At 43.9% G+C, this 27,068-nt stretch overlaps 1 protein-coding gene across 3 annotated transcripts; it reads left to right on the forward strand.

The window, feature by feature from the left end:
* The first annotated feature begins 748 nt into the window (after positions 1-748).
* On the forward strand, positions 749-26,756 carry LOC126532204 (L-asparaginase 1-like). 3 transcript variants are annotated; one of them, XM_055071368.2, is made up of 11 exons: positions 749-946; positions 1,864-2,026; positions 2,247-2,364; positions 4,213-4,324; positions 5,392-5,517; positions 10,679-10,762; positions 15,042-15,168; positions 16,606-16,715; positions 16,859-17,044; positions 21,222-21,335; positions 26,535-26,756. In XM_055071368.2, the coding sequence occupies exons 2-11, from the start codon at positions 1,864-1,866 to the stop codon at positions 26,643-26,645; spliced, it is 1,251 nt and encodes a 416-aa protein (XP_054927343.1). In that variant the 5' UTR covers positions 749-946; the 3' UTR covers positions 26,646-26,756. The 3 variants fall into 3 exon arrangements, with proteins under 3 accessions (XP_054927343.1, XP_050035830.2, XP_054927344.1); XM_050179873.3 differs by lacking the exon at positions 10,679-10,762; XM_055071369.2 differs by lacking the exons at positions 15,042-15,168; positions 16,606-16,715.
* Positions 26,757-27,068: the final 312 nt, after the last annotated feature.

Raw genomic sequence — 27,068 nt, forward strand, 5'->3', positions numbered from 1 at the left:
ATTTTTTTTTCACTTCCCTATTAGTTATTTCTAAAGTTATTTTGTATTTTTGTGTTGCATTTTTTCTCTCGATATATTTCTTGTTTATTTCCTCAATAATTAAATAAATTAAGCTCGTGAGTGTAATTTACACTGCCAATTCATTGACCTACGCCAAACCAGCTGAAGCAGAAATGACGAAAGAGTTTGAAGGCACACTCACGGCACGTCAGCGCTATTTCCAAGTCTCGTTGTTTATTTTCATCAGGTTTCCATTCTTTAGTTTACCTTTCAACGAAAATGGGGATATGCCCCTCATATAGGCATTTATACCTTGTTTCCTACCACAAAGTCTAGCAGGCATCCATGGTGAGGACCGTATATTTACGAATGGCATTTCTTTAGGCAGTCATCGTTTACTTAGAGCTTGCGCAAGACGTGATTTTGCAGACAAAGCCAACCTGAGCTACCTCCCTCATTTCATTTCCTTTTATTTATTATTTTTTAGCATTTACTCATTATAAGAGCATGTCCTTTCTGACACTGTTGTTCATTGCCCAAATGAATGTCCCGATCACGCCATACTAATCTACTAAGTGCTGCCGAATATTCGCAATAAGAGTGAGGAACATCTGGCTTTCACCTAGGCTCCACAGATTCTCATTGTAATAAATCCTCGTGATCTATGGATCCAAGCGCGCCATTTACTATTCGAGAATAGAGAGAGTAGGCAGCCGTTGTTGATGTACGAGCGCTCGTCAGAGTGCCCATTGCAGGTGGCTCGAGAAACGAAAAGCGCATGCTGCTCTGTAAAGGCAGCGTTCGTAGCGTGGACGAGCTTCGCCGTTCGTACTTTCTATAAATTTCACAAGCGACACTAGCATTGCGACGCAGATTTTCATGAGAATTATACGTCCAACTTACTAACCCTTACATTCAAACCTAAAGGAAACAACGTGGAACAAGGGCAAGTAACGTACTCTGCTTTTTATTTCGTGTTATAGACTGCCTTCAGTTAGGAAATCACAGTTTGTGCGTACGTTCATACGAACCTACCACAACGTCTAAATAATCACTGCATATATTGTTGTCGCAAAGATCGGTATGAGTGAGCCGACAATAAGATCTCTTCTCCAACACGACATCACACTCCACTATCAACGATCAATCATTCTGCGCACGCTTGCTCCACTGAACTATTTTGTATGTTTCTGGCAGCTGGTGGCTTCCAGCAGCTACATTGCACCATCATACCATGAAATGCCGCTTTCAACTGCTTGGGCTCGTGGCTAGCATTGTATAGTGCCATCAGTATCGGCATCGGACTGACGTCGTCGCAGTTAGCGCCAACAGCCCTGGCGGGAGATCGAAGGCGGTCCACTGCTTCGTGGCTATGTGCACCTACGATATAGGCAGGTGTACAGGCAGGTGCATAAGCGATCTATGCATCCTCAATAGCCACAAAACAGGTGTCCATCGCCTGCTGAGACAGAGAGAGTATTTATTTGAAGGAAGGCGTAAAGATCAACCTGAGCAGCGTGCTTTAGATTACTATTCTGAACCGGGGGAGGGTACATCGGGGACACGAAAGTTTGATGAGAGATGGTGATCATCCCACAGAGAAGAGGTGCACAACACTAGAAGCAAGCTAAGCATTCCGTTGCTAACCAAAAGAATTCGAAAATGTTATTCATAATTGTATAGTCCAAGAAGCCACTGGGCTCAAGATCTTGGCTGTAGTCACTAATTGAAATAAAGCTTCAGAAAGCGGCATAGAGGAGATTCTGGTGTGTGCGCTTCTCATTCGCGCGCGGCAGCCCTTCGGCTGGGTCCGTGCGTGTATACGGTTAATTTCTCCGATAATACTGTCGAATTCCCGTGCAGATGGCCGAGGGGTCTACGACAGACACCTCGTATGCCCCCAAGGTGCTGCGCTCATTGACGGGCGACAGAGACGCATGGCATTCGTGTACCGGTCCCGATCAGGCCTGCGTCTTGGTTATTTACACCGGTGGTACGATCGGCATGGTCAAGGACGAAAAAGGGCGTACGTTTGAAAGTTATTTTTAACTCCCTGTTTCTCTAGTACTGTGTAACCTAGCAACAATAGCTCAGGCACATTATAAGCACGAGCAGCCTTAAAGGTAATCTGATTAAGTGTGTTCAAAATAAACCGGAGCCTTCAGATGCAGTCTCCCTTTCTTGTTACTTCTTGTTTTAAGCGTTAAACATTATTGCATAATCAATTGGTTACTTATCCTTCGTAGTTCTCAAACCGGCACCGGGTATCCTGGACAAGCGCCTGCGTGAGTTTCCGCAGCTACATGACGAGGAGTACATGAGGAGCCAATTCGGTGATTGCAAGAATTGTCCACTAGTGTTGCCGTAAGTGAACTTCATTTGACACGAATGCATCATTAGAAGTCGCCAAATTGTTCCAACACACTCATACCTATGGCGACATTGATGTGCACTTTACCTGCGGCACCGCAACGTGGCACACCGTAGCATCTGGACTGAAAGATGTCCGGGTGTGTCGTGTTGAAGAAAACGAAAAGTAGGGGCAGAATGTGGCACCTGTGCTGCTACGCAACCGTAGTGCAAAGAACCATTTTTCAAATTCACAAAAGAAGCTTGTACGCTAGAATGGTTCGTTAGAGCAGATCGCATGCAGCCACCCTTGATGCTAGGCATATTTTTAGTGAAGGCGATCGTTGAATAAGGAAACGCACTTAGACGAAAAAAAGGAATAAAGCTTTGTGAATCTGGCCTTATGATCATAGCAATAGGTGTTATGGAACGAAGCCGCTGACGACCTAACGCTGTAAATAATTTTTTGTGCGTGGTACGTCGGTTGTTCGATTTATCACCAACCTTCATAAGTCAGCCCTTTATGCCCTAGTTTGATGGTGCGAAAGTATTGACCTTGGGCGCAATCGGAGATTGTTGTTCGAAACGCACGATCAGTTTGCCTTCAATTTCGGCTCACGCGACGGCTAACGACTCGGCGTGGCCTAAGCCACTTGCGTGAGGCGAAACTGAACGCAAACGCAACGTGCACTTCGAAGAACAATCTCCTATCGCACAACTTGTTTCTTAAACGACTGGCTGTGTGACAATGCAGAACTGTGGCGCAGCGCGTGCACCTGTTTCGCATGGTCTTGCGTCATCAGGTTATTGACGATGCATGCACATGCAGGGGCGTCCCAACTAACATTAGTCAAAGCTTAAAAATACGCAAATTCCACGTAGCTAGACAGAACAAAGGTAACGTTGTTTGCCGTCGCTTGGAGATACCCAAACTATTTATTTCATTCCGCTTAATTGTATAATTAGTCTTAATTATTTAATAAACCTCTCAGATATTATAATTAGATGAAAAGTGTCAATGAGAAAATTGTAGAGCGACATGAAAAGCTCCCGATACAGCTTTCTGTTGCTCAATACGTGCTGCATAAAAGTGTTTTTCTGGGCGTGAAGAAGCCCGCAAATGCACGCAAAATTGTCACGCGACTGGCTGCTCGAGGCAGTTTGCGTGTATTCGCGGGCTCCTTTCCCGCTCTGAAAGAAAACTTTTGTGTAGCACGTATTGAGCAACAGAAAGCTGTATCGGGAGCTTTTCATGTCGCTCTACAATTTTCTCATTGACACTTTTCATCCAATTATAATATTTGAGAAGTAGATTAACGAATTAAGACTAATTATAGAATTAGGCGGAATGAATTAAATAGGTTGAGTATCTACAAGCGACGGCAAACACCATTACCTTTCATCTGTCCAGCTACGAGGCATTTGCGTATTTTTAAACTCTGGCTAAAGTTAGCTAGGACACCCTGTATAAACTCTTCGTGTCAGATGCCTGGACTCCCTCACCGAAACAACACTAAGTTAAGAACTTCCTGCTCAGATGGCCTAATGCAATAAGCTTACCCTGCAAACGTTGGCGCATCATTCTCCACTCCCCAAAACATTTTCTTCATAGTACCAGCATTGCAACTTCTAAGATAGAAACTTGCCTTCATTCCATAAAGCTACTATTCTAAATACAAGATTGCGTGTTCTGTAAGTTCTTCTTTGTGTTTAAATTCTCTGCCAAACTCTTTCTTTGGTCTTTGTGACCTTTTGCTTTTTCCCCTGCATAGTGGGTTCTTGGAGAATACAGGCAGGCGAAAAATACTTTCCAATACTCGGCTTTCTTTCTCCCTTCTTATCCCATTTTGGGTCTTCCTGCAGGTCGACAGGAGATCCGCGACGAGTGGTGTACACTATATCGGAGTACAGTGTACTGATAGACTCTTCTAACATCACGGTTAATGACTGGACGAAAATTGCCATCGACATTAAGGTGATAACTTCATTCCAAAGGTGCAAGGTCATATGGCCCACAGGGATTTTTCCTCATCAAAAGATCTGCCTGCGACTTCTGAAATATGCTTTGTATGCTTTGTATGCGTTGGAGTACGCTTTGTATGCTTTGTATGCGTTGGAGTACGCTTTGTATGCTTATATGCTTTGTAAATATAATTTGTACTGTTTTCATACACACTGATGTACCCACTCTTGCTTGGGCCCGGAAAGGGCCTGTAGTATCTGTAACTAAAATAAATATATAAATATTTACCAAATTGACAAAGGAAAGTTAACAGTGAAATGTTCTACAATTGAGTCCATATGCCAAATTATAGGAAGCACGTGTATATCTCAGCTTATGTTTTAGAAATTAAACTGCATTTTATAAATTTACAAAATTACTTATTCTACAATTTTTACATATAGTCATATTGTCAGTCAAGTCGCTCAGCTGCTCCGCTAGAGTCTGGTTCATGACAAAATGGAATGCTTCCATCTGTTCCAATTGAGGCAGTTGCCTCATAAGACTTTATACTATCAGAACAGGGACCCTAATATAGAGATCTTGTTACTGATCTTAACCGAAGATGTTAGCACTGGCACATACTTGGAGTCTTACTCCATGACCTGTAATCACAAAGCACTTGGTACGCTAGTGCGCAGGCGACAGCCAATTTGTGTTAACGAACATGTTCCCAGAGTAAAGCACTTGGCTATACACACTCGTGAATAACCAAACGGCTTTTTGGTCCATGCTAGATGAAGAAAGTTGTAATCTCAAATCATTTATGTCTACTCTTAATTTGCCTTATCTTTCTTGACTCCACTGTAGATATCCAGTGTCTCACAATAATGAAATCAGTCCAGAGTCCGCGCTCTTTCAATATTGTCCTGTTCGTTATCTACTAAACCATTCGCGCAGTAGTGGAAACGATCGCAATGAACCACAACCAGAGCTTCCATGCTTAAAACACGCGGAAGTTTACGGGATTCTTTATCATTCTTTATTCCCCCGCGGCTCTGGTCTCCAGCCTTCTCAAAAATTTATATCTCTGTGCGCAGGATAACTATGACTTGTACGATGGCTTCGTCATCCTTCACGGCACGGACACCATGGCGTACACATCGTCTGCTCTCTCCTTTCTTCTTGAGTCTCTAGGGAAATCGGTCATCCTCACCGGCGCACAGGTACTGAAAGGCAAAAATGTTTTGTAAATATGTGGTAATGTCTCCTCACGCACATCAAGCGCTCGTCAATAAAAAGAACTGAAGTTATACTGCAATAAAACACCTCTGAAATCACGAATGCATCAGTTCTAATTTTAAAGAATAATTTTAGATGCGAGGAAAACATGCTCAACCCGATTTTAGTCTAACTGACAAGTCTAAGCGTATACCCCAACGTCTCCAGTGCCTAACCCAACGCTGCGCTCCATAAGGCATCAGGTGGTACTTTCAAAGATAATGAGACTGCGCGAACATTATTGATCATTTTAAGTATTGCTCGGAATCCACTGGAAAAACAGGAGTAAGATATACAGAAATTTTTTCATGCTTCTTTTTCCTGGAATCAAACCTGAAAAAAAAAAAAACTAGTTCTAAAATCGAGGGAAAACAAGGGGGGAAGGCGGGAGCTGGAAATTGAATACGATGAGCGAAACGAAAAAAAAGTTAAAGCGGGATCCAACGTTTCCACAAGTGGACTTGTCTTTTTGTCGAAACATTGGCTCCTGCTTTTGCCTTGTTCTTGCTCAGCTCTAAAATTGGTGATTTACCGGATGGACGACATCCCGGTGGCGGTTATGGTGGGATCGCCGTTGAAGTTATCAAAATAAAACATTTCACTGTCGCTTTTTACAAAGTAAAGGCATGTCTTGCTTGTCAATAAAGCACTGGGAGGGATCCTTCAAATACACTAATGCAATAATATATAATTCCATGACATGTTTCTTGTCCCTCTTTATTATCCTCTTTAACATGGCCTCTCGAAGCAGATAAACGCTTTCTGCGTCTCAAATACTCAAATGATATCGTAGCTTCTTTCTTTATAATAATATATGAATAGGTTGCGCTGACAATAAATATCGTCGTATTATAAATGCTCATTGCTGGTATTTTATCCTTCTCACGTTATTGTTATCGCTTGTGTTCAAAACTGATAATATAGACTACCTGCATTTGCTTTATCTACCGAAAAGACAGAGCAGAATGAAATATATAACTGTGTTTTGTTTTTGTTTTTGTTTTTACTCTGCTTCGCTAATCTACATTTCAGTTAACAGAATAATTCGAAGCAAGTTATGCACATGGTCACCCGTAACGTTTTCCAAATCCCATATTTCTCAACAACAATTCTTCCCAACAAACATGGATGCGGGCTCTGCATTATGCGTGTATAATAAAATAAAATTATTGCAGTGATATAAAGCAGTCACAACATTGTGAATAGCAACATATCTGAGGACACTGACGGATTCTATCAGCAATCAGCCATTCATGAAAAGAAGGGAATGAAAGAACGCGTAAAAATTTGGCATAACGTTGCAATCCTTATAGAAAGCAAAAGCGTTATTGCGTTTAAAGTGGATGATCACAAGAAAGTTAACTCAAATTTGCCCCGCACAGTCGCGTCTGGCTCATAGATTTTCATTTGTTTCTTTGATTTAATTTATTGGCTCCACTACAAAAATCAATTATCGCAGCGCTACTAGTGTTACCATATCTGTAATGGCGTTGCCGACGCTACAGCCGGGACTATACCGACAAAATGCACTGCTTTGAGGCACACCAGCACAAGGAGAGTGCACTTCAACACATTCTTATGAATTATTTTACAGCTGGATTTACTCTGAGCATACCCAATGCATTTGGCGTTCAGTTTTCTCATTTGGTCGAAAAAATTGCGCCGTGCCATTGTCACGCTCAAGAATGGTTCTTCCACAAAAAAAAAAAAAAAAATATATGTCCAGCGTAAGTTTACTGGATTTCCTTTAGAGTCATATGCTGTCTGCCATTATTTAGGAAAACCTTTTCTGAAGCCATTTTTATATAAAAAAGCAATTTGATTGTATTCTTATATAACACGTGAATGTCGTAGTTCTAGGTTTAGTGTTAAATTGGGACAGTTGATCATTTACTGGCAAAAAAAGGAGTCAGTACGTAAGCAGCTTGGGAAGCACCCCTCTCCCACTCCCCCTCCTTCCCGCACTTATTCTTGAAACAAAGCGTTTTCCTGGAGCACTTATTTTCCTTATGAAGATGAGCTCCGCCCTGGCTATGGCATTCAGACAACGTTCTACATCATACGCCTCGGAGAAACTCTGTTTCTCGCATGCTTCACAAGCGTTTTCACGTTTAGACTTTGTGTTTTGCCATACAGCGCAAAGTGAGAGGAAAAATAAGCACTATGTACCTCATTCATTCAAATAACTTCATTCAGTGCCCTGCGATTTCGTGGGATGGGCCTGGACAACGCCTAGCTTCAGCCAAGGGTTGTTGGCTCTTGGCGGCTTCCTCGGCTCACGGGACGGCCCAGAGTTGGTGCTGCAGATCCGAACAGAGCAACACAGACTCCCAGCGCGCGCGGAGGCTATTGCTGTTTGAGGCAGCATCACCGTTATCCTGTATTACAGCCGTACAATCCCATAGGATACGGTCCAGGGTGGCTCTGGAGTCGCAATGCCTGCACTTGTCAGTCGTGTATAAATCTGGGTGTATTAGGTGCATAATAGCTGGACTCGGATAGGATCTGGTCTGTAACTGCCGCCATTCGACAGACTGATTTTTGCTTAATTTTGGTTGCGGTGGCGAGAATGTACGCCTCTGCACTCTATGGTGTTGGGTAATTTCGTGAAATCTCGTCATTCGATCTTCCCACTCCCACTCATCTTTAGTCGGTGAGGCGGGGTTAACCGAGGCTCTGTTCGTAAGCTCTCAAGCCCATGGGGTGCGCCGCCTCATTGCTACCGTCTGGTAGTGTGTGAGCGGGAGTCCAGATGAGATCTACACTTTTGTCGTGGTTATTAGCTAATTTTAGGAGCCGTAGTGCCTCTGGGGAGACTCGACCGTTGGCGAAGTTTCGTATGGCCGTCTGGGAATCACTGATGATTATGCCTGCTTGTGTTTGTGCTATGGCTAGCGCGATTGCTATTTTCTCTGCGGTTTCTGCGTGGAGCGTGTTGACTGTAGCGCTCGTTGTGCATTTTCCCTCGTAATTTATCACCACTGCTGTGTAGGCGCGCTTGTGTCTGTATCTAGCTGCGCCTACAAATGTGGTGTCCTTGCTGTTACCGAATTTCTTCTGTATATTGCGTGCTCTGCTTTCCCGTCTACCCTGACGGTGAGTACGATGCATATTCTTGGGTATTGGAGGGATGGTTATCATGTCTCTGATGTGTCTGGGCATATCTACTTTGACGCCATGTTGGGTATGATACCTTATACCTAGGCGATCCAATATTTGCCTACCTGTTTTAGTTATGGACAGGCGTTCGTATTGTGATATTCGCTGGGCCTCGATTAGCTCATCCAGTGTATTGTGGAGACCTAGCTGCAATAGTCTATCGTTGCTAGTGGTGATGGAGATTCCGATTGCTTGCTTGTAGGTTTTTCTGATTAAGCATTCTGATTTGTATTTTTCTGACGAGTACCATCGTAGGTACGATGCCACGTATACTATTCTGCTTATTACCCACGCTTGGACTACTTTAAGCAGATTGCCTTCTCTCATTCCACTATGTTTGTTGGCTATTAGTTTAAGTAGCCGCATGATTTGAGATATTATAGTGTCTAATTTGCGTATGGTCTCTCCATTGTAGGCGTTACCATCAATGATGAGGCCCAATACTCTGATCTTGAGTAAAACTATTGCTTGGGCTAGTTGGTTCATGCTTGAATTAGTAAAGGCAAAACACAAAAGAACAGGACTGAAGAAGGACACAAACGACAGGACCGGCGTCGGTCCTGTCGTTTGTGTCCTTCTTCAGTCCTGGTTATTTGCGCCTTGCCATTACTCATTCAAACTCTGATCTTGTCAACCTTGGGCATGGGAGTACCATCTGCCGTAGTTAGGTGAATTTGCGGATTGTTTCGTCCCTCGTAGTTGCGTGGTTTTCGGCCACGTCACGATGGAGCATAAATGAGGAGCTCAGATTTCTCTGCCGACCACGCGAGTCCAGTTCTTGCTAGGTATTGTTCAACTACTTCTATTGCACGTTGTAATGTGTTTTTCAACCTATCCATCGTTTCCATCGTTCACCCAGAGGGCGATATCATCAGCGTAGATGGTATAATTAAGGCCATCGATTTCCTGTAGGTTTGCTGGTAATCCGATAAAAGCCAGGTTAAACAGCACCGGTGATATTACTGAACCTTGGGGCGTACCTGCGCTTCCGATCTGTAGTTCTTCGGAGTTAAGGTCTTTATCTTTTGAATCCTGAGGAAAGTAAAGCCACGTACAGACAAAACATAAACAAAATCTTATATGCATATGACAAAACTGAAGCCGCTTTTATCGATGAGATAGCCGCAAGGTATTCATCTCGGGCTAAGCCAGCAATTCATTCAGATTACACAGGCACCAAAAACAGACAATTAGACGAAGAGATTAGCGATGCGGAATTGAGAGGAGCTCTACAAAAGGCTTAACACTACATCCGCGCCGGGACTGGATGGAATAATAAACAAGACAATCCGAAATCTCGATGATGCCTCTCTAGAACAACTTACCAAGTATATAAACGAATGCTGACAATCCGGTACAATACCACAACAATGGAAAACCGACCCAGAACATTCTAATATTTAAACCAGGCAAGCGCCTACAGTTGGAGAACCTGAGACCCATTTCACTCACGTCCTGTGTGGGCAAACTCATGATGCGCGTTGTCCTAACGAGACTGACCAACTATCTCGAGGATAACGACGTTGTCCCCCCTACAATGTTAGGCTTCCGGAGAAACTTGACCACACAGGATGCAATGCTGCAACTTGAGCATCAAATTATAGATAACACAAGTCGGAACACCAAAGCTATCTTAGGATTGGACCTGAAGAAAGCTTTTGACAGTGTTACGCACGAAACAATACTAAACAGAATAAATTAGCTAGGCCTAGGTCAGCGAGTATATAGTTATATATTCGAGACTTCCATACTAACAGAAAGGCAATATGTACTTGATACAATTATTTTCGCACTGCAGAATACCCCACATTTTAATAAGCCAAATGATCACTTAACTTTGAGTGCTAATCAAATGCTTGTCGCATCCTTGTAGTTGTTTTTAGCGGATCGTTATTTACACATGCATGTTATTTCTTTCTGCATTCACTTTTGTGTGTTTCACTGCAGATTCCTGTATTCGAAACTCGTAGCGACGGGAGGGATAACTTGCTGAATGCCCTGATCTTAGCTGGGAACTACGTAATACCGGAAGTAAGTACACATAAGTAAGATTTCTCGCTAAATAAAATAGTCCCTTTAGACGCTGTGTGCATAGTTGTGAACGCCAAGATAGTACATAAAAAGCAATATCACTGAAGGAAATAGGGATCTTTAAAACTTGTCGCGTGCATCTTTTAGCAATGCTTATTTTGCACTATAAACACGATTTTTTACATCAGCCATATTTTACGAGTAACTGGTGTTACGATCGCCAAGCGGGGAAGCGACCTTCCAGCCTCTCCTGCCCTACTGCGACGAATCGCTTCGTGAAGCTAGTAATACGTCCCGTAGGACAGACCAACGGCGACATCATGGCGAGACACGTTTTGAAGAATACGTGATCGATGGATGTCACCCAGCCACCGACCACGACCACGCTGGCTGCAAGAAACTCCTGGGAAAGGGTGTACCTCACGGCAACTGCTAGCCGCCAAGGCTGTTCAACAGTGATTTCAACTCGGTGACGGCTGGGCCATCCCAGGAACCAAGACGCACCAGATTCAGTCAAGCGTGACATCTGTCTACGAACGTCCCCTCCTTTCTCTGGGTCAGTGAACTGGGTGCGTCTGGGGTTATTTTTCCCGTTGTGTTCCGTAAACAAGTGTGCTTCAATTCAGATGTGCCAGCATTTGCTGACGCGTCTTTAAATGCTCTCCCAGAAACCTGTCTGACCTGTAGCTGATGCTACAAGAACAATGTGCAGCACTCCGTGCTCCGGCCAGTACAGCTACCCCTTGTTCTGTGTGAATAAGTTTACCTTTCCTATGTAAATAAACCCCCTGTTCCGTTCCTCCAACCTCTCAACCTCGTAATCATCACTAAAGAAGCAACCTTCATCAGCCGGGCGACGTCGTGGGCCCGCTAAGCCTCTGTGTGACGCCCCGCTAGCGTAGACTATCTATCTACCCGTTACGATACGCACCGGTGGCATAGGCTAGAGAGCGACCCAGACTCCGAGAGGGACGCCAGTCTCCGTGACCATGACCTCCGAATCCTCCACTGGTTAGGTGCTATCCAACTACGGTACACATAAAATTGTTTATATTATCATATCGTACGTGCTTGTAGATAGCTGTCGCGTGGAGTGCCCCTTCTGTAAACTTGACAAAATTCTAAAAAATTCTGAATTGATCGCCTGTTCTGTAGTTGTATGCTTTCTATGATTCTAGAGATGCAAGAAATGTGAATCAAAATTTTCGAAGGACACGATTGATTGGCTCCAGCAAGCGGTAATAATAGAGAGCTTGAAGTTAACCCTGTAGCTCTTCGTTTTAAATCTTCTCGACTATTTTGCTCAATGCGTGCGTAATAAATGTATCGTGGTAGGCGTTAGTATACCTTAGCTACTACCACAACATATTCACAGTTAGCTCACTGCGCGTTTACTATATGGGGTTTAGCTTCTCGCAGCCAGTCCAAGTGCTCAGCGAACTTTAGGCTAATGCGGATAGCAGGGTATTGAACTGGAAATAAACCTAAAACCTAAAACTGGAAAAAAGCGTTATTTTGGTTCGAACCGGAACTAAACAAGAACGTTACGATTTATTTCACTCCGTAGCGAAACCGAAAGGAAAAGATAAAGGTTTTCGGATCAGGTTGCTCACGTTTTCTGGCTCTTTCCATCCCTGCGTTCCCTGTACTTGTGGGTCAACTATGCTACCCCATCGGTAAGTACGTGCCACCTTACCGTGATTTTAAAAGTAGCACTGGCGTTAGTACGTTAATCAGCTCATAGCTTCAGCAGGCAGAATAGGTGTTGTGTTAACGCGTCAGTACTTGGACCGCAGCCGGCAAAGAGACTCACTGGACTGTGGCGCGTGCAAGATACCTGAGACAGTGCAGCACATATACTTGTCACTGGTCCCCTGCATAACTGTAAACGGCATCGATTGGTCTCTTCGGTAGCGTCAACTAACAACAGTCGCTTCAGTGAAAAACTGTTACTTGGCCATCCGCCGGAGATATGAATTAAGCGAGCCGTTGAAACTTCGTCAAGGTCGAGTATTTATTTAACACAAATCTTTATTCAAGGCTGTGAACAGGCCTTTCGCTTGCCTGTCCTCATCATTACTCCTCAGTCCCCTATTTTTATCCCCTTTCCTTTCCTCGATAGCAGAGTAGCAGGCTAGAGGATTCTCCTTAATATATTCTCATCTCTCTCTCTCTCTCTCTCTCTCTCTCTCTCTCTCTCAATAAAGCTTCGCTTCGCATCGATTCCAGCACTGGTGCCGGATCTGCATAATTCTTTTGTAACTATGCGCGGCCTGAAGAGCAAACATGGATAACCATTCAGTGCAGGTTCTCAGTAGCATCAAGTTTTTGTGCAAAATACATTAGTACTGTTTTCCTGTAATTATGGTTCGGTTATGCAACTGAAGTTGTGCCGCTTCGAATCGGTTTGAGATATTTTTTCCCTGTGGAGTTGAACCAGAACTGAACCATTTTCGGGGAACCGAAACGAAAGCTGGAACGAAAAATCTTTCAGTTCGACACTCTAGCGGGAAGTGCTTCCGATCCCTTTACGTTCTAAATAAAACGAAGTTTCAGATAGGATGTCTATATTTTAGTGATGAATGTTTTGAGGCAAAATCAATGCCTGTCTGTTCTCTATTTACCTTTGTAACTCGGAGTAGAGGGCCCAATATGGATATTCACACAGAAATAACTGGACACTCAGCCCGAGCTTTAACCCAAAATTTCAGTTTGAAATTGCTGCCTCTTAGCCCCTCCCACAGACAGCAACCGCCATTTTGGCGAGGCTGTGTGACGTCGGGAACTGAGAGGCCTCCTCTGTGTCATCTGCTTCAAAACAGTTCGAAACCAAATCGACCGTCTTTCTTGGCACGCTCCGGCACCCAATGGCGTAGCAACGGCATTGCCGCTGAATTTTGCCCGCAATTCTTCACTTGCGCGCTAAAAAGCAGTAGCAAACCACCAAAATGCGTCGAGACGAACATGCAAAAACTAAAGGGTGCATGGCGGCAATGACATGTTTCCAGCTTCTGAAATCACTTCCGGTGTTTGAAGTGCACAAAAGCATGACCTTCCGTACCGGCCTCTGTTGCTTGAGGGAGTTGTTTTCGGGGATGCCCATTCATTTCGTCACTGCTCAGTGTCGGCACACTGCTTTAAGGTTCAACTGCGACACTAAAAAATTTGAACGCAAGTTTTGTGCTGCAGCGAATGCACTCAAATTTCGCCAGATTACTGAGGGACGTGTACGGTTTAACATTCAAGGCATAACTTAAGCTCGAAAATTTGCTGCCATGGCCCCTTTAACCTAAGTGTGGACTGTCTTGTTAATTCACTGGACAATAAAGTACGAGACATGCATAAATCTGATCCTACAGTAGTATGCCAGAGCATATAATTTAGTGTAAAAATATTGTATGCACTATTTTTTACAGATTTCAGCTAATGTTACAATGGTATATGGTGAACCACCTCGAACAAAAACAAAGGATAGCATAAGCCTTTGGCCACATAACTACGAATGAAATAAGATAGCCTACTTAGAGAGGGGTAGTCAGAAAATTAATTACGATGTCATACAGAAAGTTCCGTAATTCACACAGAAAAAAAAAGTGAGGACTTATTTAGCTAATCCGCGCTATTACTTCTGTACTATCACGCAATGATACTTACCTTTTAGGTAATTTAATACAAACTTTTCAGCTTCTTACTGTGAATTATTATTTTCATACCAACCAGCCCTTTCCTAATACCAAACCACCCTATAACAACTGAGTTGTCGCCCAGTTCCCCGTAGTGGGTGAACGTAATTACCTGAGGAAAAAGCAGGCAAGCAAAAATAAAATGGGGTCTTCACTGTGTGGGAATGCTGCTATCGCAGTACGTGAATTCAGAACTGAAGAAACCGCTCAAGTCTGCTGTGCAGTCTTTCTTTCGCACACTTCTTAATTGTAGTATCCATTTCTACTGCAGGCTGCGTCATAAGCTTCATATCTTTTAAATTATACATTTTCATGGCAGTTTACCCATAATTGCATATTCTTTTCATTTACATATCTCCAGATGAGACTCTAAAATAAACTATTTCCGAGTATATAAAAATAAATCATGCTCTATGATACCCATGCTTAGCGCCAAAACCACCACTGCTCCATGGCCACATTTCCCTGCTGCGTTTGGCAACAAAAGATTTTTGCGCCATCCTAATGTGTCGCAGTTTATTTTTATTTATTCTTTGTTTTGCATTTTTTCGCGATTTTACGGTCATGGTATGTAAAGCTGTCATTTCAACGCACAGGTGACGCTAATGTTCCATGATCAACTGTTTCGCGGAAACCGAGTCAGCAAGTTCAGCATATCTGACTTGGATGCCTTCGCATCATTCAACATGCCCCCGCTTGCGACCATCGGTGTCAACGTTGAAAGTGAGTTTAGGATAAAGGCGCTACTTCATCTTAAGCTCGTGATGCCGAAAGTTTATCATTAATTTATCAGTTTGCCATTAGTTTAGCATTTATTAAGTTTATCATTTAATAAGTTTATTATTAACTGACATTACGAGAAAAAAATAGAGCTGGGCAGGTCATGTAATGCGCAGGTTGGACAATGGTTGGGCCATTAGGGTTACAGAATCAATAGCAAGAGAAGGGAAACGCAGTCGAGGACGGCAGAAGACTAGGTGGAGCGATGAAATTAGAAAATTCGCGGGTGCTTGCAGCGTTTGTTGGAATCGGTTGGCACAAGACATGGCTAATTGGAGATTGCAGGTAGAGGCCATCCCAAGCATCACAAGCCCGGTTTCACAAAAAAAAGTGAAGCTCTTGCACCAGAAATGCTCGTAGGAGCAGCTGCCAAACAGTACTAATGTTAAACTTTGTTAGTTCCGCCCCTCGTGAGTGGTTTCGATATGAGAACGCTTTCCCACAAGCTGGAGCTCGCATGAAGAGCACAGATTATTTCCGCTCTACGTGTATGAAAACGCCAGCGATCAAATTTGAGGTTTTTAGAAGGGCTTGACTGAACTCAGACGTAGTTAAAAACTACGCTAGTTGGGGGGAAGGAAAAATACTTTGCCGATACGTTGCTGCAGTTCCTGCACGAAGAATACCTTTTTTTAATTTTCATTTATTCCCCATGTGCCTTGCGGGAATGCTGCCTGAAAAAAATAAGGATCTGTGCGCAATGTAATGAAGCAGGCAGAGCTTCGTACATCCAGCAATCGCATGCTTTCATATTGTGGCATAAACTTGGCCTTTATTGCATTTCATGCAACTATATTAATTGTCACCAATGCGAGAAGTACGCTCGTCCTGCATAATAGATTACACGAAGAAAACCGAACGACAGTAATCAGGTGAAAAAACTCCGTTCAGAGGTTTGTGTCCCCAAAACAGTTATTATAGTGAATTTCAGAACTGCCGAAGAATGAGCGAGTTCTTTCTGTGGTGCCCATTAAGTTCTCTTTGCATATATACGCGTAATATAGTTTACTGAGACATTCATTGCCGAAGTTATTTTAACGTGTACAAATAAACACTTGCAGAAATTAAAACAAATGGAACATATATACTGAATACATTTTTTAGCTACTCACCAGCACGGTGCCCATTGGGGGCTTCGTCTGCGCGCGGTTTGACCGTGATGGGAAAATGGTGAAAACAGCTTTTTGGTTTTATTACGAGAGTAATTTGTCATGGAAGTGATGATGCTGCTTCCTTGTCATCAGTGCAGCCTGCGTGTACTAACACTAACGCTTGGTCAGCCTTTTATGTGATATTTGTAGCGCTGCAAGAGCACTCTAAAGCGAACCTCTGAATATGGCAACAGTGACGCATGAAATGCTGAATGGATGCTCTTTCCAGTCAACTGGGATCTCATCTTGCCGCCTCCAGAAGGTACATTCTACGCCCACACGGTTTTGAACAGACATGTGGGCATACTTCGCCTATTTCCCAGCATTACAGTTGAATTGGTAAGTGAGAAGTCTCATCATTTTCAGGCGTCGGTGTAGTGGCGAAGGTAGGACCGCTAGGAGCACGTTTTCTGTAACGCAGCCTAAATGCATGCAGTGCTAATGGGTCGTAGACTTATTCCTGACAATTCGTTGCTGCCCAGGTGGAGGCCTTCTTTGGAACACCAATGAAGGGTGTCGTACTGCAAACCTATGGTGCGGGCAACGTACCCACGAAGCGCAAGGACATCATGCACGCCATTCGCCGCGCCACAGAGCGGGGCGTCCTCATAGTGAGCTGTTCTCAGTGTCTTAATGGAGCCGTGGATCCCGCCTATGAGACAGGGCGCGTAAGTAATAGCTTTTTCAGCAATGATCGGGAACACACTTCAGAATAGTTAGCACACATAACTAGAAGAATGAAGATAACCAAAGAGCACATAGCGAAGCCGCACTCATATTGCAGCGTACAAAGGGAAAATCATCTACGAAACTAACAAATAAGACAGCAGACCTCAAAGATATTGCTCTTACCTATATTATCGGTGGATTTGAACTGTTTACTTCATTGAATTGCTTGGTAGGTTGTCCGGTCACATGCTGCGTGTTTTTGATCTTTGAAGTGTTCAACCATTTTAAATGCAGGAATCGTGCAATACAATTAAAAAAAAATGAATACCTCTGTGAATAATATTAGTGTATATTTTAAAATATTTTATTTTTTTGCCTAGACAAAGTTTTAGCCAGTCCGAAATGGGGCATTAATTTGGATCGGTGACACCTTTCGGTGACAGCATAACTATTCAAAAGTTATTATATAGCCGCCGGTTTTCACAACTTGTATTCAAGGTCTTGATATATTTATCCATCTCTCAAAGCAGTTGTGAATGCATATGTACAAATAGCTCTACCCGCAAAGAACCTATATAATATAACTCTGTTAGATGAATAATTGTGCTCTTCTTTCGGACTATTTTTATACAGGTAGACCCACATATTACAGCTTTTTTTAAATGTACGGTCATTTTGTTTGCCTGAGCTTTCGTCACCTTGTTAGCTATGATTCGACAGTACCCTTCTCTTTGAGCTGACCGTTTCGCGCCCTGCGATGCTTCCCCATGACATTTTGTTCAAGTGTCAGCGTCCCCGATAACAATTCCCCTGGCGGCATTGGCACACCGCGGGAGAGAATATTTGCGAAATATGGGACCGATTGACAAAGCGTTATTTTCGATTACGAGAAATGCTTGTCACTGAAACAATTGTTTTCCGTGTGTGTCATTGTTATTCGCTGATGACGGTTTTACTTTCATCGGAATGATGTTTGGAAATTTTGCAAATAGTGTAAGCGCTTTCCCTGGTGACGTCATGAACACATCGTTTGCGACGCACATGAAATTGAACGTTTGTGCGAGTTACTCTTTTAACAAACCATTTGTCTAAGCGGGCGTATCGATATTAAGAGAGGATTTATGACGCCAAGTGAACCGTTTGGAAGTGCTGGCTTCCCAACAACAAGAAGATTTATGGAAAGAAGCCGACTTTTCTAAATGTGCTTCGTTTAACATGTGTTTTATTGTGAATAGCATTCTTGGCCCTCTTAGATGAGACCAGTTTTCTTTCCAGCTATCTGTATGAGTACCCCCCCCCCAAAAAAAAAAATATGAATCGATCCCTAAGATAGCGCAGCATGAACGTCTCGGCCGATACCGAAAAGTGCAGTTTAAAAATATGGGCTGTTCCCGCGGTTTATGCGCAGCCCTTCTATGAGCCTCTTGCATGCCCACTGGGGCCGCTGGCTGGGTATGTGTGGAATTCGCGGCGACGCAGCTCGACGGCGAAGCGTGTTCTGAGGGAAGTGCTGGAGAGGACCCCGACAGCAGCACACACCTCACACATTCGGCTGTTCGCGCACTTAGTCATCAAACATGAGTTCTGCCCTAATTGTTAATGCGTTGGCATTCCTGGGCTACAACCCTTCTCCCGCTTTCCGAGGGCTGTGTATGTTTGAATATCCAACCACTTTCCCGCCTACTTGGGTAGGCCATGGTCAAATGGCTGAACGTGGTTGATGGGTGATGAGGGAACAGGGTTGGAAACCAACCATCAGATCAGCTTGGGTGGCTGAATAGTGGCAATGTGTACATATTTGCCGTTGTTCAACGAACCTCTTTCACGTCTTGGAGGGCCGCTGTAGATGCGGCACTGCAAAGGTGCCGCTGTTCACTGAAACTATGACACCGACTTGGAGCTCTGCCTATGTGCCACACTGTCTGAGCTGGTCTTCAATGAACTTTTCTTTATGCCAACTTGGGTCACTGGGTATATCTAAGTAGGTGTGTACCGCTCTTCAATGAACGTGTTTGAGGCCAATTTCGGTAACTAGGTATTTGTCACTGCGAATTCGTTACTCTACAATGAATAAAAAGATTTCTCCGATGCTGAGCAGAGTCGAAGCTATGTCCCAACGGTTCCTGAAGGACAGCAACCCGGTGCTTTAGCAGGCTGAACCACAAATGCACTGGGTATGTGCCACTGGACGTGCGGCAAGCGAGGGAACAATTCTCAGCCTTTGCAGACACTGGCGAGCCACGCTTCTCGCCTCGGAGACCACGCGCTAACTTCTCGGCGGCACCACTAGATGGTGCAGCGTGCTCGGAAAGAAGCGCGAGAGAGGGGGCAGGCTTCCACGTGACGCTTTTCTAAGGCAGAATTCACACAGCCGTCAAACGCCTCGTCGCGTTACCGTCGCGACACCGGCGCCGGTCATAAAACAATTTTTTCTCGCCAATTTTTATTTAGAAGTAGGACACCGGTGGCCTTGGGAGCGTCAACCAAGGTCACCAGAGTGCTATTTTTTAATAAAAACGGGCAAGAAAACACTGCTTCATGACGGACGCCGGTGCCGTGACGGTAACGGGCCGGGGCGTTTGACGGCTGTGTGAATCAGGCCTAGGCGTGCGCACGCACCGGCGCCCCATGCATTTCGGACGCCACGCGCAGGCTACGTAGTGGCGGCGCTAGAAGACGCCGAGGGCTCTTAGGGAAGTGCGAAAAAAAGGAGTCCCGCTGCAGTATACGCCTCATACATAACTTATTTGGACGGTGGCAGTACGTTGTGCCGCTATATTGATTCAATGCTACACGCATTAGCTTCGGCAGTCATAGTCATATGCCGAATTTTTTTCGCCGAAAATGGTTTCTTGGCTGCAAAATAGTTGATGCTCTTATTATTCAAAGAAATGTCAAGAGCTGCTATATGTTCACCATTTAATCAAATGAATAGTCATTATCTGTGATCAAGCCAGGCGGGCTCTGATTTCTCAAACTGGCAATCGCCCCAACTGCCGCCCCGGGTTCCGGTCTCAAATTTACAAGACTTCACTGCCCGAATTCGCGAAGAGCCTCTTACACAAGGGCGGTTCCTCCTAACAGGTATTAGATAATCGTGATAGCAAACATATTCTGGAAGGCAGCTAGCCAACGACAAGATTGACGCCCTCACTAATGATATATCCGATGCCACGATTCTTGGGCACTTGTACTTATAAACCACCATAGGCTACGAGCTGCTTTGTGGACACAAGCCCAAGGCTTATATGTCCCCCTATTGCATTCTCAAAGGCGACTCGACTCTAAGCGCTTCTTAGGCTATGGTATGTAGAGAAGGGCTAATCTTAGGATTAAAAGTAGTATTTGGGCTTTAATGATACTTCTGGGCAGGGCATGAGCTAGAACATCGCTATCACATACATTCAGCGTCCGCACGATGACACTCGAGGGGAGCAGTGAGTTTCAAGCATCTCCTAAACGCAGGAATAGCTGTGAGCCACATTGAAGCGCAGTGAGAGTAGAGAGGCAGCACTTGACTAAACTCTACATTTGAGCTCAGTTTGTGAATGCAGGATTACCTTATTTCGGGACATCAGCGCGAAGTGCATTCTTCAGACTTCTTGACATGAACAAAGTGATGATATAGTCACGTTGTGGTGACAAAAAAGGAGAAAACACTGCCAGAAGTGTTAGTTAGGAATGAATAAATATTTTTTACGTGAACTTACGCCCGATGTGTCGAGACGCAACACTCCAATTTCAACGATAGCGGCGAGCACAGTAGTCGATCGTCGAATGTGACCTCAAGGACAAAGTACTTCCGCTATTTATGCATGTATCAATATAGACTTGCACTACAGAGTAATCACTGCTGCTTGCATACATTCAAGAATGTGCGACGCTGTTCCTGTCACGCACGCAATCTGTTTAGAAAACAATCTTTCGTTATTGAATCGAACGTTAAGAAGAAAGAAATTTGATATAGCATTCGTGTCTTGCACCTAGCGATAGCTTGATAACAGTAATAATTCGGTGTGAAGCATCCGCTTGGAAAAATAAAAACCCTGTACGCCAGGGCAATACACGGTACCCGGTTCCTCTGCAAGTTCTCTGCACAAAGCACGTGTTTTGCTATTCCTGTAACAATTAATGTTTCTAGCTATTTCTTTTTCTTTTCTTTTCGACTCTCAACAGGAACTGCTCAATGTCGGAGCAATACCTGGTGCGGACATGACACCAGAAGCGGCGCTAACAAAGCTCAGCTTCGTTATTTCCAAGACGGAATGGACGGATAAAAAGAAAAGAGAGGTAATTAATCGTGACGCATACAGATACCCTAATTGCGAACTGCGAAGGGTAATTAGTGCAGTGACTAGCTCCAATTATTATCAGTGGATTTAGATATTTCGTTATTGATTAATTCCTTCTCAGATGTTACGTTCGGCCATGTTGGTGTATAATCATGCAGTGCTGATCACCTCGCATGGCCAGATATTGATGCGGCCAAGATTGAAGCACTTGTTTTGACAAGTATATATAGTCCTAAAAAGAAATAGAGCTCGAAAATTATTATAATTATCACTTAGCAAAATTGGCACTTTAATCAAAGATTACGACCTCGTTTTACTAGTATGAATATTTCAGCCAAGTTTACAAGATGTTTGATCAAACGCATAAAGCTGTAATCTACAAGGTGTAGTTTTTATTTAACGGGACCAAGTGAACTGATCTGGACACACTGCACAGTTTTATTGGTGAGCAAGAGTTGTTGTCAGGCGCCTTGAAATCCTGGAACCATATCTTGTAATAATTATTTCCGTGTGCTTGTACTTCGCTATACGTTAAAGAACACCAAGTTGTCACAATTAATCCAGGGATCTGTATAACGGCGCGCAACACAGCTCACATAAAACGCTAGCATTTCGCCATATAACAGACGGAAAAAACATTAATGAGCAAAGGACCTGCGAGGTTGCCAGCCCGGGCTCAGGCCACCCGGGCATTATGTGCGGTGAGGCATAGCATTTCCACCGCTGCCCGGGCCCGCTAGACAGCCCATAGTTGGGCGTGTAGTTCCGAGCTAGTTAGAGCGCTTAGCCATCGCTCCTCGAGAAGGTCCGGTTCTATGTTGTTTTCTACATATATATCGATCTGATCTTTGTGCACTTCGATGAGATGTATGCCATGTTTGCGTGTTCGTGCTTGCAGAGCTTGTAGCTCACGTCTGGGTATTGTGTTGAACTTACTCTGTTTAAGTGTACTGGGTTCCGGAACGTTCTGGTTTGCATCCTTCTCCAATATGTTTCTTGAGACCTGTCGAGTTGTTTGGGGGGTTGTGGGTATGCTTCTCTTTGTTTCGTGTAGTGTGTCAGTATGTCGGGGTACGTGACCAGTCTGTCCCTGTCGTCTTTTATCGCTACTTCGTCGTTGTCGCCCCCTCCGTGTCCTCCATCCCCTCCGACGCAGTCCTTCCCGCTTCCCCGGGGGTTGCGGGGTGTAGGGCCGTCACTGTGCGATCCGCGGTTGGTTAGTTCTCGCGCGGCTCGGTGGGCCTTCTCGTTGAAGTTGGGAGGGGCAATCGTGGTTACTTCTCCCATATATGCCGGGATCCATTTGAGGTATTTAGATGTAATTTTGCCGTTCTTGAAGCCTTCTGCTCTGCAGTTCAGGATTTTGGCCGCCTCGGTGGAGACCCAGCTCTTTGTGAAGTTCTTAATAGCCTTCTTGGAGTCGCTGATCATTGTTTTGTCTTGTTGCCGACCGTTTATTATAGCCAATGCGATTGTCGTTTCGTCCGCTGCCTCCGACGATCTGGTCCTTATGGAGCCCGCAGTCACTGTCTTTCCTTTCGTGCATACGACCACCATTGCGAAGAGGGAGTTACCTTTGTCAGCGCCGACACTCCCATTGTCATCCCGGTTTCGGGGGACCGGGCGGCGTCTACGAAGACCACCCCCTCCCGCGCGCCGTGATTTTTGAGAATCGTTTTCGTGCGGTATTTTCTTCTCTCGACATTGTGCACGGGGTGCATGTTCTTCGGGATATTTTCCATGTTTATTGTGGCTCAGACGTCTGGGCGAATCTGCGTCTTGGGGCCGTTCATTCCGTGGTAGTTTATGCCGATCTTTTCAGTGATTTCTCTGCCTGCCTTGGTTCCCGAGAGTCTTTCAAGTTGCGCTATCCTCTGTGCTTCCGCGATTTTCTCCAGCGTGTTATGTACCCCGAGTTGTAGTAACTTTTCGTCTCTTGTGTATTGGGGGAGACCCAGTTCCGTTCTGTACGCTTTCCTAATGAGCGCGTCGATCTTGTCTTTCTCAGCCTTGTTCCAGTGGACGAATGCCGCCACGTACGCGACGTGGCTGATCGCGAAGGCCTGAATGAGCCGTACGACGCTTTTTTTTTTTTGTTTACTGCCCTTCCTGTTGTGGGAGACTCTCTGTATTAGCCGAACGGTCGCCGTGACTTTCTTTTCCAGGCAAGTTATAGTTTCCGCGTTTGTTCCCCTGGCTTAGATCCAGAGACCCAGGGCTCAGATCTTTTGGACCATGGGTATTTTCGTGCCTTTTCTCGTGGTTAATCTGCTTCCCCTTTAGTGTAGTTCCGCTACGTCTCTGGACGGTTTGGTTAGCCTGCTGTGGCGGTAGAGAAGCAGTTCCGATTTCTCCCGCGAGCATTCTAGTCCAGTGCCCTGCAGAGATTTTCGATTGCCTTCACCGCCCCTTGAAGTCGGTTCTTCATATCGCCCTCGCTTGCGCCCTTCGTGGTCCAAATCGTAATGTCGTCTGCATAAACGGTGTGAATAATGTCTTCTATTAGCTCCAGCTTTTCCGATAGTCCGATCATGACGACGTTGAAGAGAATCGGTGACACGACGGACCCTTGAGGTGAGCCAGCGCTGCCCATGTCCACCTGGATGCTCTCTTCCTCGTCCAGTCTAATTCTGGCTGTTCTTCCCGTAAGAAAATTGGGATATAATTATGCGTTAGTTCGATTAGGCCGAATTGCGCGATTCTGTCGAGGATGGCCGCGTGCTTAACACTGTCGAAGGCCTTCTTTATCAAGCCCCATTCAATGGTTGGCTCAATTATTGTTAATCATGCCCACGACTTAGCCAGTTAGAAGCATGAAACTCAAACAGAGGTGTAACGTACCGTATAAGTAAAGCGAGTCTGGTACGTACCGGGTGTTTCAGCGAACACTTGCAAAAATGTTTAAAGGTTGCTTGGCAGATAGCACAATTTTATAGTTCATGAGCAAGTGTACTCGAAAAGGCGGACATTGCACAAGAAATCGAGATGTATAATCAGCTAATAAAAAAAATCACTAATTATTTTTCACTAATTACCTTGTGGCCCTTATTGCAATTTACAAATTCTAGCCGTGAAGTTAGCAAGGCGGATCCATACTTGGAACGAATTCTCAGGATGACACCAGTTTCGATATATTAATTCCCAAACATTGCGCAGAAATACTTTTACCTCAACTGCGATACATTTAAGCTGTGGAATTAACCACCAAGTACAATTATTTTTTTAATTATGAAAACTTTTGTAGCAGTTTCAGTTTCAGTTCATTTCTTTCTTAAGTGGATACATGCTTACACAAGTATACAGATTGAGGTCCCAGAGCGTGTGACTGAAAGGGGACGACCTGTCAGAAAATATATATTAGAGCAAATACACAACATAAAACAGCAATACAGTAGTCACTAAGTGGAAAATTATACAAAGTAAATGTATTACAAACAGCAAAATAATATAATGTCAATAACTACTCGTATAATTAAAACAGTAGTTTAAGGCATTCGCAACAGAAGAAACCAAAAATATTTATATAGGCTACAAATGAAAAAGAAACTAAAGAAAAAGGAAGAACGGAAAGGAAATGAACAGGAGTGAAGTGAATAGCCTAGATATGTGGATTATTTTGGCTATCCAGTAGAAAAGCGAATAATGTTTTCTTGAAGAAACCCAAAGACGAAAAGTGCTCGACATCTAGTGGAAAGCTGTTCCAAGTAGATAATACTGCGAAATATCCAGGTTGTTTTCTATAATTAGTATGAATTAGCGGCAATAAGAAATTGTTGTTAGCTGCAAATCTTGTGCGGTTCAAGTTAACCAAAGTAGCCTCCGAAATTATATTTACTCGGGGAGAATTACGCGTTACCTTAAATAACATTACGTCTAATTTATATTTAACAAGATTTTTTACTGAATGCATTCTCTGGTTGAGAAGCATATCAGAAGCATTGCAGTAGACTGAGCTGAACGACAATATCCGGATGGCTTGATTTTGCAATTGCTGTAGTGGTGCTATATGAGTTGGATATGTGTTACCCCATGCTGTAATGCAATAATTTAGATGGCTGTGAATAAAAGAATAATACAAGGTTAGCAATGCTGGTTTGCTAAAATAATATCTAGGTTTAAGTAAAATTCTAATACCGGGAGAGATTTTGCGCTTCAAATAGGCGATATGCTTCGTAAATTTTAAGTTTGAGTCAAGAATTATACCAAGAAATGAGCATCCATTAACTGCACTGATGTCAAGAGATTTTAGGTTGACAGTGGGAATGAATTCTAGTGTCCTATGATTCGAATGAAAAAGCATAAAAGATGTTTTGGTAGGATTTATTCTTACCGAGTTAAGCTGGCACCACGTTAAAATATTTTTTCAGAACAGTGTTTAGCTTAGTAGTCAGAGAAGTTAGTGAACGATCGGTTGCAAGTAATGTGTGTCGTCAGCGTAAAGGAAGGCCTCAGTTTCTGTTAAACAACCGGGTAAATCATTTATATAAAGCAGGAATAGTAGTGCCCCAAGTACGGAACCCTGCGGGACCGCTTTATTGGTTATTCTGAAATTAGAAAGTGAGGAACTAAAATACACAGCTTGTTGTCTAATGTTTAGTAACCCTTTTATAAGTGCTAATGCTGGGCCATCGACGCCTACTGCCCGTAGTTTAGCAAGTAAGATGTCGTTGTTTATGAATTCTAATGCTTTGGATAGATTGATAAAAACTGAACCTGCGTAGAAACCAGCATCTATAGCGCTTTTTATTTTATCCGTGAAAGAAAGTATAGCACAGTCAGTCGAAGATCCTACCCTGAAGCATTGGCGTTCCAGTTACTTTCTTAACAAAACGTCGTTTTATGCCTTGAAGCCCAGCAGTAACTTTCTTTTTCTTTCTTTTTGCGAAAACGTTACGGAAGCGGTGCTCACGCCGCTGCTGAGGAGGAGGGGAAGGAGGAGGAGGCTGACTGCAGGCGGGCCCATAGCCTTGCAACACATGCTGCCGATTGCTCACGCAGTCGCACGCTATGCGGTGGTCGTTGGTTTTTCCAAATCTCCAGCCCTAAGTTCGGCGCCATCAGACGAAGCCGTTCACCAAGGCACAGTTTAGAATGAGGAGCTTAACCGGAAACCTTCCGGAACAAGCACTGATGTTCATGTTTGCAGAGACGCTAAATGGCAGAGCTGTTGCATTTTATTTTCTTCTTTTTTTTTTAGAAACTCAAGGAAAGCCTCCGCGGAGAGCTCACCACAGGCTCCGAACGTGGGTTTAATGTCCAATACAACGTGGCCAACATTTCACCTTGGAAGAGGTTGCTTATACATTGAGTGCGCTTCTTGTGTTGTGTTTCTTGCATGCGATGCCGGTCTGAGAGTGGTTGCCGACTAAGGCCTACCCATTGTACGAGAGTGTTCTAAATAAACATAAATAATTACCAATTTAGTTTCAATACTTGAAGTAAAACTAAAAAAAACAATACATGCATCACTATGAGTTAACAAGATGTTCGATATATATCATTGGGCGAGAGGCTGGAAGCCAACACGGACGTACATTGGCGCTGACAAATTTTCAGTAACTTTCGCACAATAGCTGATTTCGCTAAGTAATATCAACCACGTTATATGCGCTGGCACTCAGTAATATTGATAGCAAGCATAATAGTAGTGAATGCGATTACCCCATGACACAGTTCTCACATCTTCGCAAGTTTGTCGCGGCACTATCTTCAAATACAGCCAGTTTAAAAC

This window comes from Dermacentor andersoni, chromosome 5 (genome assembly GCF_023375885.2).
Source record: "Dermacentor andersoni chromosome 5, qqDerAnde1_hic_scaffold, whole genome shotgun sequence".
Classification (NCBI taxonomy): Eukaryota; Metazoa; Arthropoda; class Arachnida; order Ixodida; family Ixodidae; genus Dermacentor; species Dermacentor andersoni.